The 13,924-nt window shown below is 40.6% G+C and overlaps 1 protein-coding gene across 3 annotated transcripts in view; it reads right to left on the bottom strand.

The window, feature by feature from the left end:
- Window positions 1-5,553: 5,553 nt before the first annotated feature.
- THEM4 (thioesterase superfamily member 4) overlaps window positions 5,554-13,924 on the bottom strand; it is a 36,147-nt gene continuing 27,776 nt past the window's right edge. For all 3 annotated transcript variants that reach the window (XM_513806.6, XM_063797427.1, XM_063797432.1), the window contains 2 exons: window positions 8,511-8,635; window positions 5,554-6,427 (listed from right to left, as the gene is read on the bottom strand). In XM_513806.6, the coding sequence (XP_513806.2) occupies window positions 6,387-6,427; window positions 8,511-8,635 (166 nt within the window). In that variant the 3' untranslated portion in view covers window positions 5,554-6,386. The remainder of the gene's footprint in view (window positions 6,428-8,510; window positions 8,636-13,924) is intronic.

Raw genomic sequence — 13,924 nt, 5'->3', positions numbered from 1 at the left:
TAAATATAGTATTGTTTTCTTTCACTTAATGTGATGCTTTTGAGGTTTATCCAAGCTGCAGCATGTTTCAGTATTTCATTCCTTTGTATGGCTGAATAATAGTCTATTATGTGTGTGTGTGTGTGTGTGTACTACAATTTGTTTATCCATTCATTCATTAATGGCCATTTGGGTTGTTTCCACATTTTGGCTATTACGAATAATGCTATTATAAATACTAGTGTACAAGCTTCTGTGTGGATGCGTGTTTTCATTTCTCTTTTATTTATACCTAGCAGTGGAATTGCTGGGTCATATAGTAATTGTATGTCTTTTTGGGGAACTGCCAAATTTTCCGTAGCAGCTGCATTATTTTATATTCACCCAGCAATGTATGAAGTTTCTATTTTTTTTTTACATCCTCCTTGACACTGTTTTTAAAAACAAAAAATTATAGACCAGCCTGGCCAAGATGGTGAAACCCCATCTCTACTAAAAATACACAAAAAAATTAGCCAGGTGTGGTGGTGGGTGCCTGTAATCTCAGTTACTTGGGAGGCTGAGGCAGGAGAATCACTTGAACCTGGGAGGCGGAGGTTGCAGTGACCCCAGGTCGCGCCATTGCACTCCAACCTAGACAAGGGCGAAACTCCATCTCAAAAAAATAATAATAATAAAATAAAAAAATTATAGGCATTTTAGTAGGTGTGGTCATTGTGGTTTTGATTTGCATTTTTCTAATGATTAGTGATGTTGAGGCTCTTTTCATATACTTGTTAGCCATTTCCATTTCCATATCTTCTTTGGAGAAATGTCCATTCGAGTTCTTCCCCCATTTTTAAACTGGGTTCTTTGTTGTTGAGTTGTAAGAATTCCTTATATATTCTGAATGCTAACACCTTTTTGGATATATAATTTGCAAATATTTTTCCCATTCTGTAGGGATTTTTTTTCACTTCACTGATAATATTCTTTAATGCACAAAAGATGAATTTTTTTTTTTTTTTTTGAGATGGAGTCTTGCTCTGTCGCCCAGGCTAGAGTGCAGTGGCGCAATCTCGGCTCACTGCAAGCTCCGCCTCCCGGGTTCATGCCATTCTCCTGCCTCAGCCTCCTGAGTAGCTGGGACTACAGGCACCCGCCACCACGCCTGGCTAATTTTTTGTATTTTTAGTAAAGATGGGGTTTCACCATGTCAGCCAGGATGGTCTCGATCTCCTGACCTTGTGATCCGCCTGCCTCGGCCTCCCAAAGTGCTGGGATTACAGGCTTGAGCCACCGTACCCAGCCAATGAAGTTTTGTACCCTGCAATTTTGCTGAATTTATTTATTAGTGCTAGTTTTGATTTTTTGGTGAATTCTTTGGGATTTTCTATATGTAGACATGTCATCTGCAAATAGAGATAATTTTACATCTTCCTTTCTAATTTGCAAGCTGTTTTTGTTTTTCTTGCTTAATTCCTCTGGGTAAGACTTCCAGTACTATATTGAATAGCAGTAGTGAAGGTGGAAATCCTTACCTTTTTCCTGATGTTAGGGGAAAGCTTTCTGTCTTTTATCACTGAGTGTGATACCAGCTGTGCATTTTTCTAGATTATGTTCAGGTAGTCTTTTTCTATTCCTAGTTTTCTGAGTGCTTTTTGTCATGAAAGGGTGTTGGATTTTGTCAAATGCCATTCCTTGCACCAATTGAGATGATCATGTGGTTTTACTCTCTTGAAGTATTAATGTGGTGTATTACATTGATTTATTTTCTTATGTTGAACCACCTCTGCCTTTCTGGGATAAATCTCACTTGGTCATAGCATATAATCTTTTTAATGTGCTATTGGATTTGCTTGTTATCTTGTTGAGTATTTTTGCATCTATACTCGTAAGGGATATTGATCTGTAGTTTTGACTTTTTTTCCTCTTATGGTATCTTTGTCTGCAGTCCACTTAATTTTAAATCTATAATTGAGAAGGAATAAACCAATTCTGTAATTCTAAACTGGTCAGAGTAGTGCCAGACCAAGAATACTATCAAGTGAAATTTCAAACTTTTCTGAGACATAAAATTCATGACTTATTTTTAGTGACTTAAATTTGAAAGATTGCCTCATTGTCTCCATCACAGAGGATGTTGTATACTTGGTCTTGAAAAATATGTTTGACTAGGGTTCCATGATGGTCATCCATTAGGTAAGACAATAATTTGGCTTCATAAGTCCCCAGAAGAGGTTAAGGGTCCTGAGAAGGTAATGGGGTAGGGAACATAGGAACATGTAGGATATGAGCTTCCTTAATACAGAAGAAAAGGTTTTTCTTAACTTATACATTTCATTCCATCTTCCCATTAGAGAAAAAACTTAATCTTATTTTGCTTTTTAAAAAAATTCTTCCAACAATATATTTCTGTACATGACTCTCATTTTATTGTTTCTTAGACATTTAGAAACCTGGGAGTAAGAGCAAAAACTCACGGCCTAATTATGTTTACACTGATAGTTTAAAGATATTTTAGCACTAACCAGCATCAATTCCTAATATTCATTCAAAATGTTAGCACTTGGTATAAAGAAGGAAACAGGTTGAGCAAGGTGGCTCATGCCTGTAATCCCAGTACCTTGGCAGGCTGAGGTGGGCAGATCACTTGAGCCCAGGAGTTTGAGACCAGAATGGGCAACATGGCAAAACCCTGTCTCTACAAACAATACAAAAATTAGCTGGGTTTGGTGGTGTATGCCTATAGTCCCAGCTACTTGGGAGGCTGAGGCAGGAGAATCGCTTGAACCTGGGAGGTGGAGGTTGCATTGAGCTGAGATTGTGTCTCTGCATTCCAGCCCAGGCGACAGAGCCAGACCCTGTCTTGAAAAAAAAAAAAAAAAAAAAAAAGAAAGGAAAAAGAAGGAAACAGGAAATGAGGAATAGTTCCATTAGGTCACACAGCAAGCCAGTGATGGAGTGGAGCTGGCAATTCTGATAGCATCTCTCTCCTTCTTTCTACCTGTTCTGCCACCTTTTGTTATCTTACATACTTGCCAAAATACAACCTGAGGAAAGCAAGAGTGCCAGGGCATGGTGAAGGCTAGGAATAGTCTGCTGCAAAGCAGGGAAGCCATTTTTCCCTCACTGGCTATGGGGAACCCTATGTTAACAGTGACTGAGCTTTTTCCTTAGTTGATCTTGTGCAGCATCTAACCTGGATGTGAGCAAACCAGTGTAAGAAATGAAACTGTAAAGGGAAAAAAGTGGATACGAAGGGAGGCAGGCATACTTAACATGAAGAAAACCTGGTCATTTGGCACTCTTTCAGTTAGGTTCTTTCACTTGGCTGGAGGTCTGGTGTGCCATAGCAGTTCTGCAAGCCTGCCAGGGAAATCTAACGATGAGAGTACAGTACCTTCATTGTCTAAACTTCCTCCCAACTAGTTAAGTGAAACTAGCTAAATGAGCAGTGCTGGCTTATTCCTTCGGAGTCATATTTTTTAACATGTGAAATATAATTATTGTAAGAGTCCACTCTCTTAAGTTTCAGGATTTGTTGGAAGACTGGGAATAGAGGGTGGCCATTGCCAGACCTGTAACTTGTAGAGCTGTGAGCCCAGCCATCTCCTGGGGCACTTTCCCAGGCTCTCTCAGAGTTTCTGGGAGAAGGAACTGCCAGCTTCACCCCTGCAGTGCCCCCACGTCTGCTGGGCCCTTGCAACTTGAGAACTGGAGTTGGGCACTAGAGACAGAGCTTCCAGGACGTGGGTCTTCCTCTGGCTTGGCCATCCCAGGTCAGTCAGCTCTGGCAATGGAGGGCTCCAGCTGATCTTTTGGCTGTGGAAGGATGACTGGGTAGGGTACCACAAGGCTGTCCCTAAGTTATTAGGTTGAACCATAGGAAATTGTCAATATTTGACCATTCTGTTCTTCGAAATAGTGATTTCATATGGTTCAGCTTAAATTTCTAATATGGGGAAAGAAAGGAAAGAAATGGAAGCCCAAATAATCTATTGCCTGCACTAGGAAGCAGAATATATTTTCCAGAACATTAGTCTCTGTAGGGAAAAGAGAAATCAGACTGTTACTGTGTCTATGTAGAAAGGAAGACATGAGAAATTCCATTTTGATCTGTACTAAGAAAATTGCTTTGCCTTGAGATGCTGTTAATCTGTAACTTTAGCCCCAACCCTGTGCTTACAGAAACATGTGCTGTATGGAATCAAGGTTTAAGGGATCTAGGACTGTGCAGGACGTGCCTCATTAACAGTATGTTTACAGGCAGTATGCTTGGTAAAAGTCATCGCCATTCTCCATTCTCAATTAACCAGGGGCAAAATGCACTGTGGAAAGCCGCAGGGACCTCTGCCCAAGAAAGCCTGGGTATTGTCCAAGGCTTCCCCCCACTGAGACAGCCTGAGATATGGCCTCGCGGGAAGGGAAAGACCTGACCATCCCCCAGCCCGACACCCGCAAAGGGTCTGTGCTGAGGGAGATTAGTAAAAGAGGAAGGCCTCTTGTGGTTGAGATGAGGAAGGCCTCTGTCTCCTGCATGCCCCTGGGAACAGAATGTCTTGGTGTAAAACCCGATCCTATGTTTGTTCCATTCTGAGATAGGAGAAAACCACCCTGTGGCTGGAGCCGAGATACGCTGGCGGCAATGCTGCTGTTACTCTTTGCTACACTGAGATGTTTGGGTGGAGAGAAGCATAAATCTGGCCTACGTACACATCTGGGCATAGTACCTTCCCTTGAACTTATTTGTAACACAGATTCCTTTGCTCACATATTTTCCTGCTGACCTTCTCCCCACTATCACCCTGTTCTCCTGCTGCATTCCCCTTGCCGAGATAGTGAAAACAGTAATCAATAAATACTGAGAGAGCTGAGACTGGGGCCAGTGCGGGTCCTCTGTATGCTGAGCGCCGGTCCCCTGGGCCCAGGGTTCTTTCTTTATACTTTGTCTCTGTGCCTTATTTCTTTTCTCAGTCTCTCATCCCACCTGATGAGAAACACCCACAGGTGTGGAGGGGCTGGCCCCCTTCAAGTCTCTCCATTCATTTTTTAGTTTTGTTGAGGCTCTTTTACAGGTTGAATTGTGTCCTCCCAAAAAAGGTATGTTGTGGTCCTAATCTCCAATACCTCATAAGGTCACTTTATTTGGAAATACATTTTTTACAGAGGTAATCAAGTTAAAATGAGGTCATTCAGGTGGGTCCATTATGACTGGTTTCCTTATAAAAAGAGGAGACTTGGACACAGAGATAGATCTGCACAGAGGGAAGACACTGTGGAGACACACAGAGGGAATGCCATGTGAAGATGGAGGACTGGAATGATGCATCTAGAAGCCAAGGAACACCTGAGGCTCCCAGAAGCCAGGAGGGAGGCATGGACAGCTCCTTCCCTAGCACTTTCAGGAGAATGGCCTTGGTCAACACCTTGATTTTGAACTTCTGGCCTCCAGAACTGAGAGACAATGAGTTTTTGTTGGTTTAAACAATCCAGTTTGTACTACTTTGCTACAGCAGCCCTAGGAAATGAACACAGGCTCCTTCCAGTGATGAAAACCTATGCTGTTGGTAAGAAACAACAGTACAGCCTGGGTTAAAAATGGCACAGTGCTTTAATCTCTAGAATCTCAGACAACAGATTTGAGGTATTCATTCCTATAGGATCTGGCTGTGCTTCCTACACTGACCAAAAAAGATTCATGTGTTCAGATACAACAAAGCTAGCTTTCTAACTTACTAACTTACAATGTATATGCATATGCACATGCCTGTGTGTTTCCCGCCATGTATTTATTCTTCATGCTTGGTTTTCTAGCATTTTCAAGTTTGCAGTAAAAGGTTCAATACACATTTATTTCTCTAGTCTGCAGTGGAGCAGGTAACATATCCTAAGGAGACAAGAGTTTTTGTTTTTTGTTTGTTTGTTTGTTTGAGATGGGTTCTTGTTCTGTTGCCCAGGCTGGAGTGATGTGGCATGATCTTGGCTCACTGCAACCTCCTCCTCCTGGGTTCAAGCAATTCTCCTGCCTCAGCCTCCTGAGTAGCTGGGACTACAGGCGTACGCCACCATGCCTGGATAATTTTTTGTATTTTAGTAGAGACGGAGTTTCATCGTGTTGCCCAGACTGATCTTGAACTCCTGAGCTCAGGCAATCCGCCTGCCTCAGCCTCCTAAAGTGCTGGGATTATAGGTGTGAGCCACAGCGCCTGGCCTGAGAGTTGACGATATGCTCGCAGGAAGTGTTTCTGTGTTAAAAAGTTGAGAAGATGGAAACTGAATCCTCTTTGTATTCAGAAGGCTGTTTCGGAAGGTCACTGTTGGCAGGCTTCTCCCTACAGGGATTCAGCAGTGAGGGAGCAGAGTATTTGGGGGACAACTGCTTCTTCTGGAGGGGCGAGAATGAGATGGAGTTCACCAGCAGCTCTTTATGTCAGACTTTTAGCAGGATTCAGCTTTATAAATAAGCCTAAACAAACAAAATAACAGCAGATGATTATATGTCAACTGACTTCAATCTGATGGACTACTCTAAATAGAAAGACATATACAAAAGAAGGATTTGATTCACATTTGTAGCTTCAGTCTATCTGTCCACTCTCATTTTTCAGCCAAATGAAGAATCAGCTTTTGACTATCACAATACTGTATTACTTCTCCCTGGGTAACCAGGTCCTCACCACTTGGCCATTTCATGGTTCCTCACTACTTCCATTAGAGATAGCCAGGGAAATGAAAAGAACTAAAATTACAAGTGAGCCATCTGGCACCTTTATGATATTGAAAGGTTTAGTGAGACAGGAAGTACAAACCACAGCCTGGAATGGAGTTCTTAAATTGACTGTGGATTTAAGTTATTATCTTCCACCTGCTCCTTATATCCATCATTCCTGCAAATGCTTCATACTTAAGAGGAAAAATAAATTTCTTAAACAAGATACAAAAAACATTAGCCATAAAGGGAAAAATGTAATAAATGCAACTAAATTGACATTAAAAATTTCTGTTCATAAAGAAGATATCCTAAAGCAAATAAAAGACAACTTACACACTGTAAGGAGGTATGTGCAACTTATACATCCAACAAAAAATTGTTCTAATAGAAAATATATAAAGAACGTCTATAAATCAGTAAGAAAATGAGAACAAATGGAAAAAAAGCTGAACAAACAAAAATTTCACAGAATGGGAAAAAATATGGTCAATAAACATATGAAGAGACACTCAACCACACAGGTAATCAGAGAAATGCAAATCAAGATCACACCGAGAAGTCATTTTATAGTCATTTGACTGGCAAAAATCATGAAGTCTGACTTCACTAATTGCTAGAGAAGATGGGAATCTAAAGAATCTCATATATTGCTGGTGGGAGTTTAATTTGGTACAGGCTTAGAAAACAATTTTGCATTCCTCTGTAAAGCTGAATACTCACAATACTCTACCACCCAGAAATTCTATTCCTAAGTATATGCCAAGCTCTTGCCCATGCACACCACCAGGAGACATGAACAAGAATGTTTATAGCAGCCCCATTTGTAATAGTCAGAGGCCTGTCACTGGAAGAGAGACATTCATTGTGGGATAGTCACATATGGAGTATTACACAGTGGTACAAACAAGTGAACACAGCCAACAACATGGATGAACCTCAGTACTCCAGGGAAGTAACAGGTCATGTGTGTGACTTTCCTGAGACAGTCTACACACACATAAATATAGACATATTTTTCTTATTTATGGTATCACAATATTTCACCATTTTTTAATGGCACACACATACAATATAGTTCATAGGTGAGCTGTAGTACTTTAACCAGTCTCCTATTGATGGATAGCTATGTTTGCTACGTTTTGCCATTTTTCTTGCTATTGCAAATAATGTTGCATGAGTGACACAATCACTGGAACCCGATAGCAATCTAACACATTATAATTTTGCAGTTATTATACCTGTGAGATAAAGTCCTGGAGGTGGGTCAAAGGGCATATCACTTTGTAATTTTTTTTTTTTTTTTGAGACAGGGTCTGGCTCTGTCACCCAGGCTGGAGTGCAGAGGTGCGATCTCAGCTCACTGCAACCTCTGTCTCCTGGGTTCAAGGGAGCCTCCCATCTCAGCCTCCCAAGTAGCTGGGACTACAGGCGCACACTACCATGCCCCGCTAATTTTTTGTATTTTTTGTAGAGATGGGGTCTTGCCATGTTGCCAAGGCTGGTCTCGAACTCCTGGGCTCAAGTGATCCTCCCACCTTAGCCTACCAAAGTGCGGGGACTACAGGCATGAGCTTATGCATTGGGCTGTAATTTTGATAGATGTTGGCAACTTGCCCTTTACTAGCAATGTATAAGAATATCTTTAACTTGTTCTTTGCATGACAGGGAATTAAGAATTTTTTGGCATGTATGGGTTATAATACCAGGGCAAAAAACCAAACCAAACCAAAACACCCCCCGACCCCCACAAAACCCAAATCAACCAACCAACCAACCAACCAAAACCCCCAACCCAACCCAACTAAACCCCAAGAAAGAGATAAGACCAGCTTCTTACTTGTCGCCTCTGAGTATAGGGTCTTCTCATCAACACTCTGAACATTACAGGAAACAAAAAATTTCCGTCCTTCAACTTCATCAAGTTGGCTATTTATCATAACAACAGAACAAAGAGGGATAGGTCTGCAGAATAAAATGAAAAAGGAAAAAATCAGTTTTTATCTGACTTATATAACATTAAGAGATGATCAAGTACATGACAAGGGATAGAAATTTATGACACCTGACAACAATGAGCACTGACTGCCTTAGACAATACATTCCTCAAGGACTCTGACACCAACAGCCTCTCAAGCTCCCCCTCTCCCAAGCACCACTGCTCTCAGGTGGCTCCTGGGCTACAGTCCCTGGATGTCTCTCTGGGCTTGTTTCAAAGGGATCATCAGGAATTCCAGCTCTGTGATGGCAGAGACTATCCCATCTGGAGATCCACTGCAAAGTCCTAAGGGAGCTGAAATGCTTTAAAGAAGTGAAAATAGGGCCAACAGATGGTCCCAGGCAGCTTCTCTCATTTCTTCTGTCATAATCAACATTTCTCATTCAATTCTGAGTAATGGTCACTAGAAAGACACCTAATAACAACAAATTGCTGGTAACAGCTTACTGCTCTAAGTCAGTACTGTCCAATAGAACTTTCTGTGATGATACAAATGTTCCATATCTGAGCTGTCCAACCTGGTAGCCACATGTGCCTAATGAGCACTTGAAATGTGGCTAGCATAACTGAGAAGTTGAGTCCTTAAATTTATTTAATTTGAATTAATTTATACTTAACTTTAAATAGCTACATGTGACTAGTGGCTACAGATGTTTCTGGGAATCCTGGAGATACATATCACAATGAAAAGGATATCTCTTTAAAAGTGAAATTTCAGTTGGTTGAAACAGAAGGTAGAGCACGGAAATGTGTTTCGTGCTCCTATGGTACTACCAAGCAGATGATGGAACTACCCCAGGTAGAAAGGAAGTTATCACTGTGATGATCTCTCTGCCCAGTTTTCCTTTCAATGAACTTTTAATACTTCCACTCTCATTAGCTTTTCCTTTGCTCTTTTGTTGAGTCAATTCAACATTTACTAAGACCCAGGGGACATTAGGTGTTCTCGCCTACCCTTTTCTACTAACATGACTCTCTTCATTTATCCATCCCCTACCCTCCCTTCATTCTCTTCATATCTCTCTCTTTGATATACTCATGTACCCCTTTTGTCAGGGAACCACCTCTCCCTCATTCTTAGCCCATGTAGGTTGACTGGCATTGAATAATGATCCCTCCACTCCACACACACATAGTGACCAGTTGTGGGGGTGGGCACAGGCTGAAATAGTCAATCCTGGAACTTGTGCTGTAGCCCTTGGGGCTGGGTTCTTTTTCTCTGAGGTGCTAGGCTTACAGGACATAAGCCTGGCTGGCCTGGCTGGTGGCCATTGTGCCACTACACTGGGAAAGGCTACGTAAGGATGAAGCAGATCTAGAAGAAAATGTGGCTGAGATTCCTAATGACATCACTGAATATCTGCACTCAGCCACACCTGACTTCTCAACCATACAAGCCAATATATTCCCTTTTTTGCTTAAGCTAGTGAGAGTTAAGAGTTGCCCTTCTAACAGAAAGTCCTAGATTAGTAAAGAGACTAACAGAAAATGTTTCAGAAAATACAAAATAATGCAACAACTATACAGTATAATTTTCTAAATGTAACTAATATTTAGGCACAGATCAGTTTGGTTGGCACAGGAAACTGGCTTTAGCTTGTTTTCCTTCGTTTAGCTAGAACACTTAATTAGATTTGTATTAGAGGCAGAAAAGTGATAACAAAGATAAAAGCAGCATTTAAAAATAAAAAAATTTGTTTTATTTGTATATGTCTATACACACACGTGCGCGTGCGCGCGCGCGCGCACACACACACACACACACACACACACACACACACACACTGGAAAGGCATAACAAAGCCAAAAGATAACTCTTTGAAAAGACTAATAATCTCTGGCAAGACAGATCAAGACAATGAGAGAGAGCATACATAAATACTATTGGGGCCAAAAAGGATATAGATTTAGCTGAAATTTTTTAAAAATTGAGAATATTGTGAATATTATGAATAACTTTATGTCAATACATTTGAAAATGCAGATGAAATAGAAAAAAATTTCAAAAATTTATTAAAACTAAGAAGAAAATGATTAGAAAGCCTGAATAGTTGAATAAAGAAGACACTGAGGCACTAAGCGGAAGGAGGAGTCTCACTCTGAAACGAGACTGGGTCTCTCAATCACTTCATGGGGTTACCCTCACTGACCAGGATAACCACATGGGACTATTAGGTAAACCAAAAAAGCCTATAGGTTTAAAGTAGTGAAATGTAGGAGTTACACTAGCTAATGTTACTCTAATTTACTATAGATTTTTTTTTTAAAGTTCTTTTTTTTTTTTAACCTCAAATTCAATGTGGCCAGAACATTGGCTTGTAAGGTTCTGGTTCTGTAAAATCTATTAAGACTTAATTTATAAGCCAATACATGATCAATTTTTGCAAATGTGTGCTGGGAAAAAGAAAGTGTGCTGTTTTCTAATTATTGGATGCAGAGTTCTATGTTTGTCTAATAAACCATACTTGTTATCTTGTGATGTTTAAATTCTCCATTTTCTTTCTTTCTTTTCTTTTCTTTTCTTTTTTTTTTGAGATGGAGTCTTGTTCTGTCGCCCAGGTTGGAGTGCAGTGGCACGATCTTGGTTCACTGCAACCTCCGCCTCCTGGGTTCAAGCGATTCTCCTGCCTCGGCCTCCCAAGTAGCTGGGATTACAGGCACATGCCACCATGCCCAGCTAAGTTTTTGTATTTTTAGTGGAGATGGGGTTTCACCGTGTTAGCCAGGATGGTCTCAATCTCCTGACCTCATGATCCACCCACCTTGGCCTCCCAAGGTGCTGAGATTACAGGCTTGAGCCACCGTGCCTGGCCTAAATCCTCCATTTTCTAATTGTTTTTTCCTTTTTTTGGAGACAAGGTCTCAGTATGTTGCTCAGGCTGCAGTTCAGTGGCTATTCACAGGAGTTATCATAGTGCATTGCAGCCTTGAACCCCTGGACTAAAGCAATCCTCCTGCCTCAGCCTCCCAAATAGCTGGGACTATAGATGTGCACCACCTCACTTGGCTCTGATTTTTTTTTTTTTTTGTCTGCTTGACCTATCAATAATTGAGAACAGGCTGGGTGCTGTGTCACACCTGTAATCCTAGCACTTTGGGAGTCCGAGGTGGGCGGATCACGAGGTCAGGAATTCGAGAGCAGCCTGGTCAGCATGATGAAACCCTGTCTCTACTAAAAATAGAAAAAAATTAGCCAGGCATGGTGGTGGGTGCCTGTAGTCCCAGCTACTTGGGAGGCTGAGGCAGAAGAATTGCTTGAATCCAGCAGGCGGAGGTTGCCATAAGCTGAGCTCGCGCCACTGCACTCCAGCCTGGGTGACAGAGCGAGACTCTGTCTTGAAAAAAAAAAATTGAGAACAATGTGTTAGAATCTCGCACTATATAAAGGTGGGTTAGTCAACTTCTCCCTATGATTATATCAATTTAATTTATACTCTTTATTAGACGCATATTGATTTAGTTATTATTACCTACTATTGAACTGAATCTTTTATTACTATGAAGTAGCCTTCTCTATCCCCAATATTACTTTTTTGACAGTTCATTATTTTTTCTGATCCCAGTTTTCTTCCGGTTAACTTTTGTGTAGCATATTTTCTCTTCCTTTTAAACTTTTTGGTTTTTTCAAAAATATGTCTCATACAGTTTCTAGTTTTTTACATTTAAAAATTCAATACTATAATCTGTCTTTGAACTGATGGTTTGGTCTATTTATAGAGAGTCATTACTGATTTATTTAGACGTATTTCTATCATCTTATTTTGGCTTATTATTTGACTCACTTTTTCTAACCCTCTTTTTTTCCTTGCCTTTTTAAAAATTGAGTTTTACTACTTGTTTGATCTTGTATTGTTTTAGATATTAGTTATACACTCATTTTCTCTTATTTTAATCATTCTCTCCACTGAAAAATATGAGGATGTATCAACATTAACTCTGTTCATCTCCTCCCAAACTACATGCTATTGTTATCCAGTATTTTAGCTGTCCTTTTGTTAATCACTATAATTTATTTATTGTAAATTTTTATTTTTATTATTTTTAGAGATGGGTTCTCAGTCTGTCCCCCAGGCTGGAGTGCAGTGGCGCAATCACAGCTTACTGCAACCTTGAACTCTTGGGCTCTAGCGATCTTCCTGCATCAACCTCCCAAGTAGCTAGGACCACAGGCATGAGCCACTGCAACACACCAATCCTCAGAATTTAGACATCAATATTACTTATAGACTCTATTTAGATTTTAGTTATCTATATGTTTACCAATTAATTGGCTCATGATTCCTCCTTTCATCCTCCCGCCTGTTGGGATTGCTTTCCTTCTTTCTAAAGTCCACCATTTAGGAGCTCCCTGGGTGTTGTCCTGCTGTTCCATAAATTCTCTCCATTTGTTTGAATGACAGCACCTTCATTTCGCGCTCATTTTTGAACTTTAGCTTTGCTGAGAGCATGATTTTAGATAGACATTTTCTTTTGGCAGATGTTTTATTGTCTTCTGGCTTCTACTGTTGCTATTGAGAGGTTTACTGCCAGTGTAATGGTGCCCTCTTGCTTCTAAAAAGCAAGACTGCTTTGTAATGGCTGCTCTATCTTAGCTCTGCTTTTAAGATCTCTTTGTCTTAAGTATTCTCCAATTTCTCTATAATGTCTCTAGATATACTTTTAAAACCTAGCTTGATATAGATTGCTTTCTATATTGTCAATTCATGATTTTCTTTAGCTCTTGAATATGCTGACCCATTACTTCCTTAAATACTGGATCTCTTCGATTCTCTTTATTCTATTTTTCTAGGACTCTAATTAGAGCATGTTAGATCTTTTTATTTGTCCACTATAGCTTATGCTCTCTATATTTCCCATTTCCTTTTTTCTCTGTGCTGGATTCAGGGTAATTTTTTTTCTCTCTCTCTCTCTGCTAAACATAGATCTGAAAATAATAATTAAAAAGCTTCATTTAGGCCGGGCATGGTGGCTCACGCCTGTAATCCCAGCACTTTGGGAGGCCGAGGCGGATGGATCATGAGGCCAGGAGTTCAAGACCAGCATGACCAACATGGCAAAAACCCATGTCTACTAAAAATACAGAAATTAGCCGGGCATGGTGGCATGTGCCTGTAATGTCAGCGACTCAGGAGGCTGAGGCAGGAGAATCGCTTGAACCCAGGAGGTGGAGGTTGGAATGAGCCAAGATTGCGCCACTGACTCCAGCCTGGGTGACAGAGAGACTCCATCTCAAAAAAAAAAAAAAAAAAAAAAAA

The sequence above is a fragment of the Pan troglodytes genome, chromosome 1, assembly GCF_028858775.2.
Source record: "Pan troglodytes isolate AG18354 chromosome 1, NHGRI_mPanTro3-v2.0_pri, whole genome shotgun sequence".
NCBI classification, from domain to species: Eukaryota; Metazoa; Chordata; class Mammalia; order Primates; family Hominidae; genus Pan; species Pan troglodytes.
The sequence above is the reverse complement of the archived record's forward strand: the minus strand, read 5'-3'. Positions and strand labels throughout refer to the sequence as shown.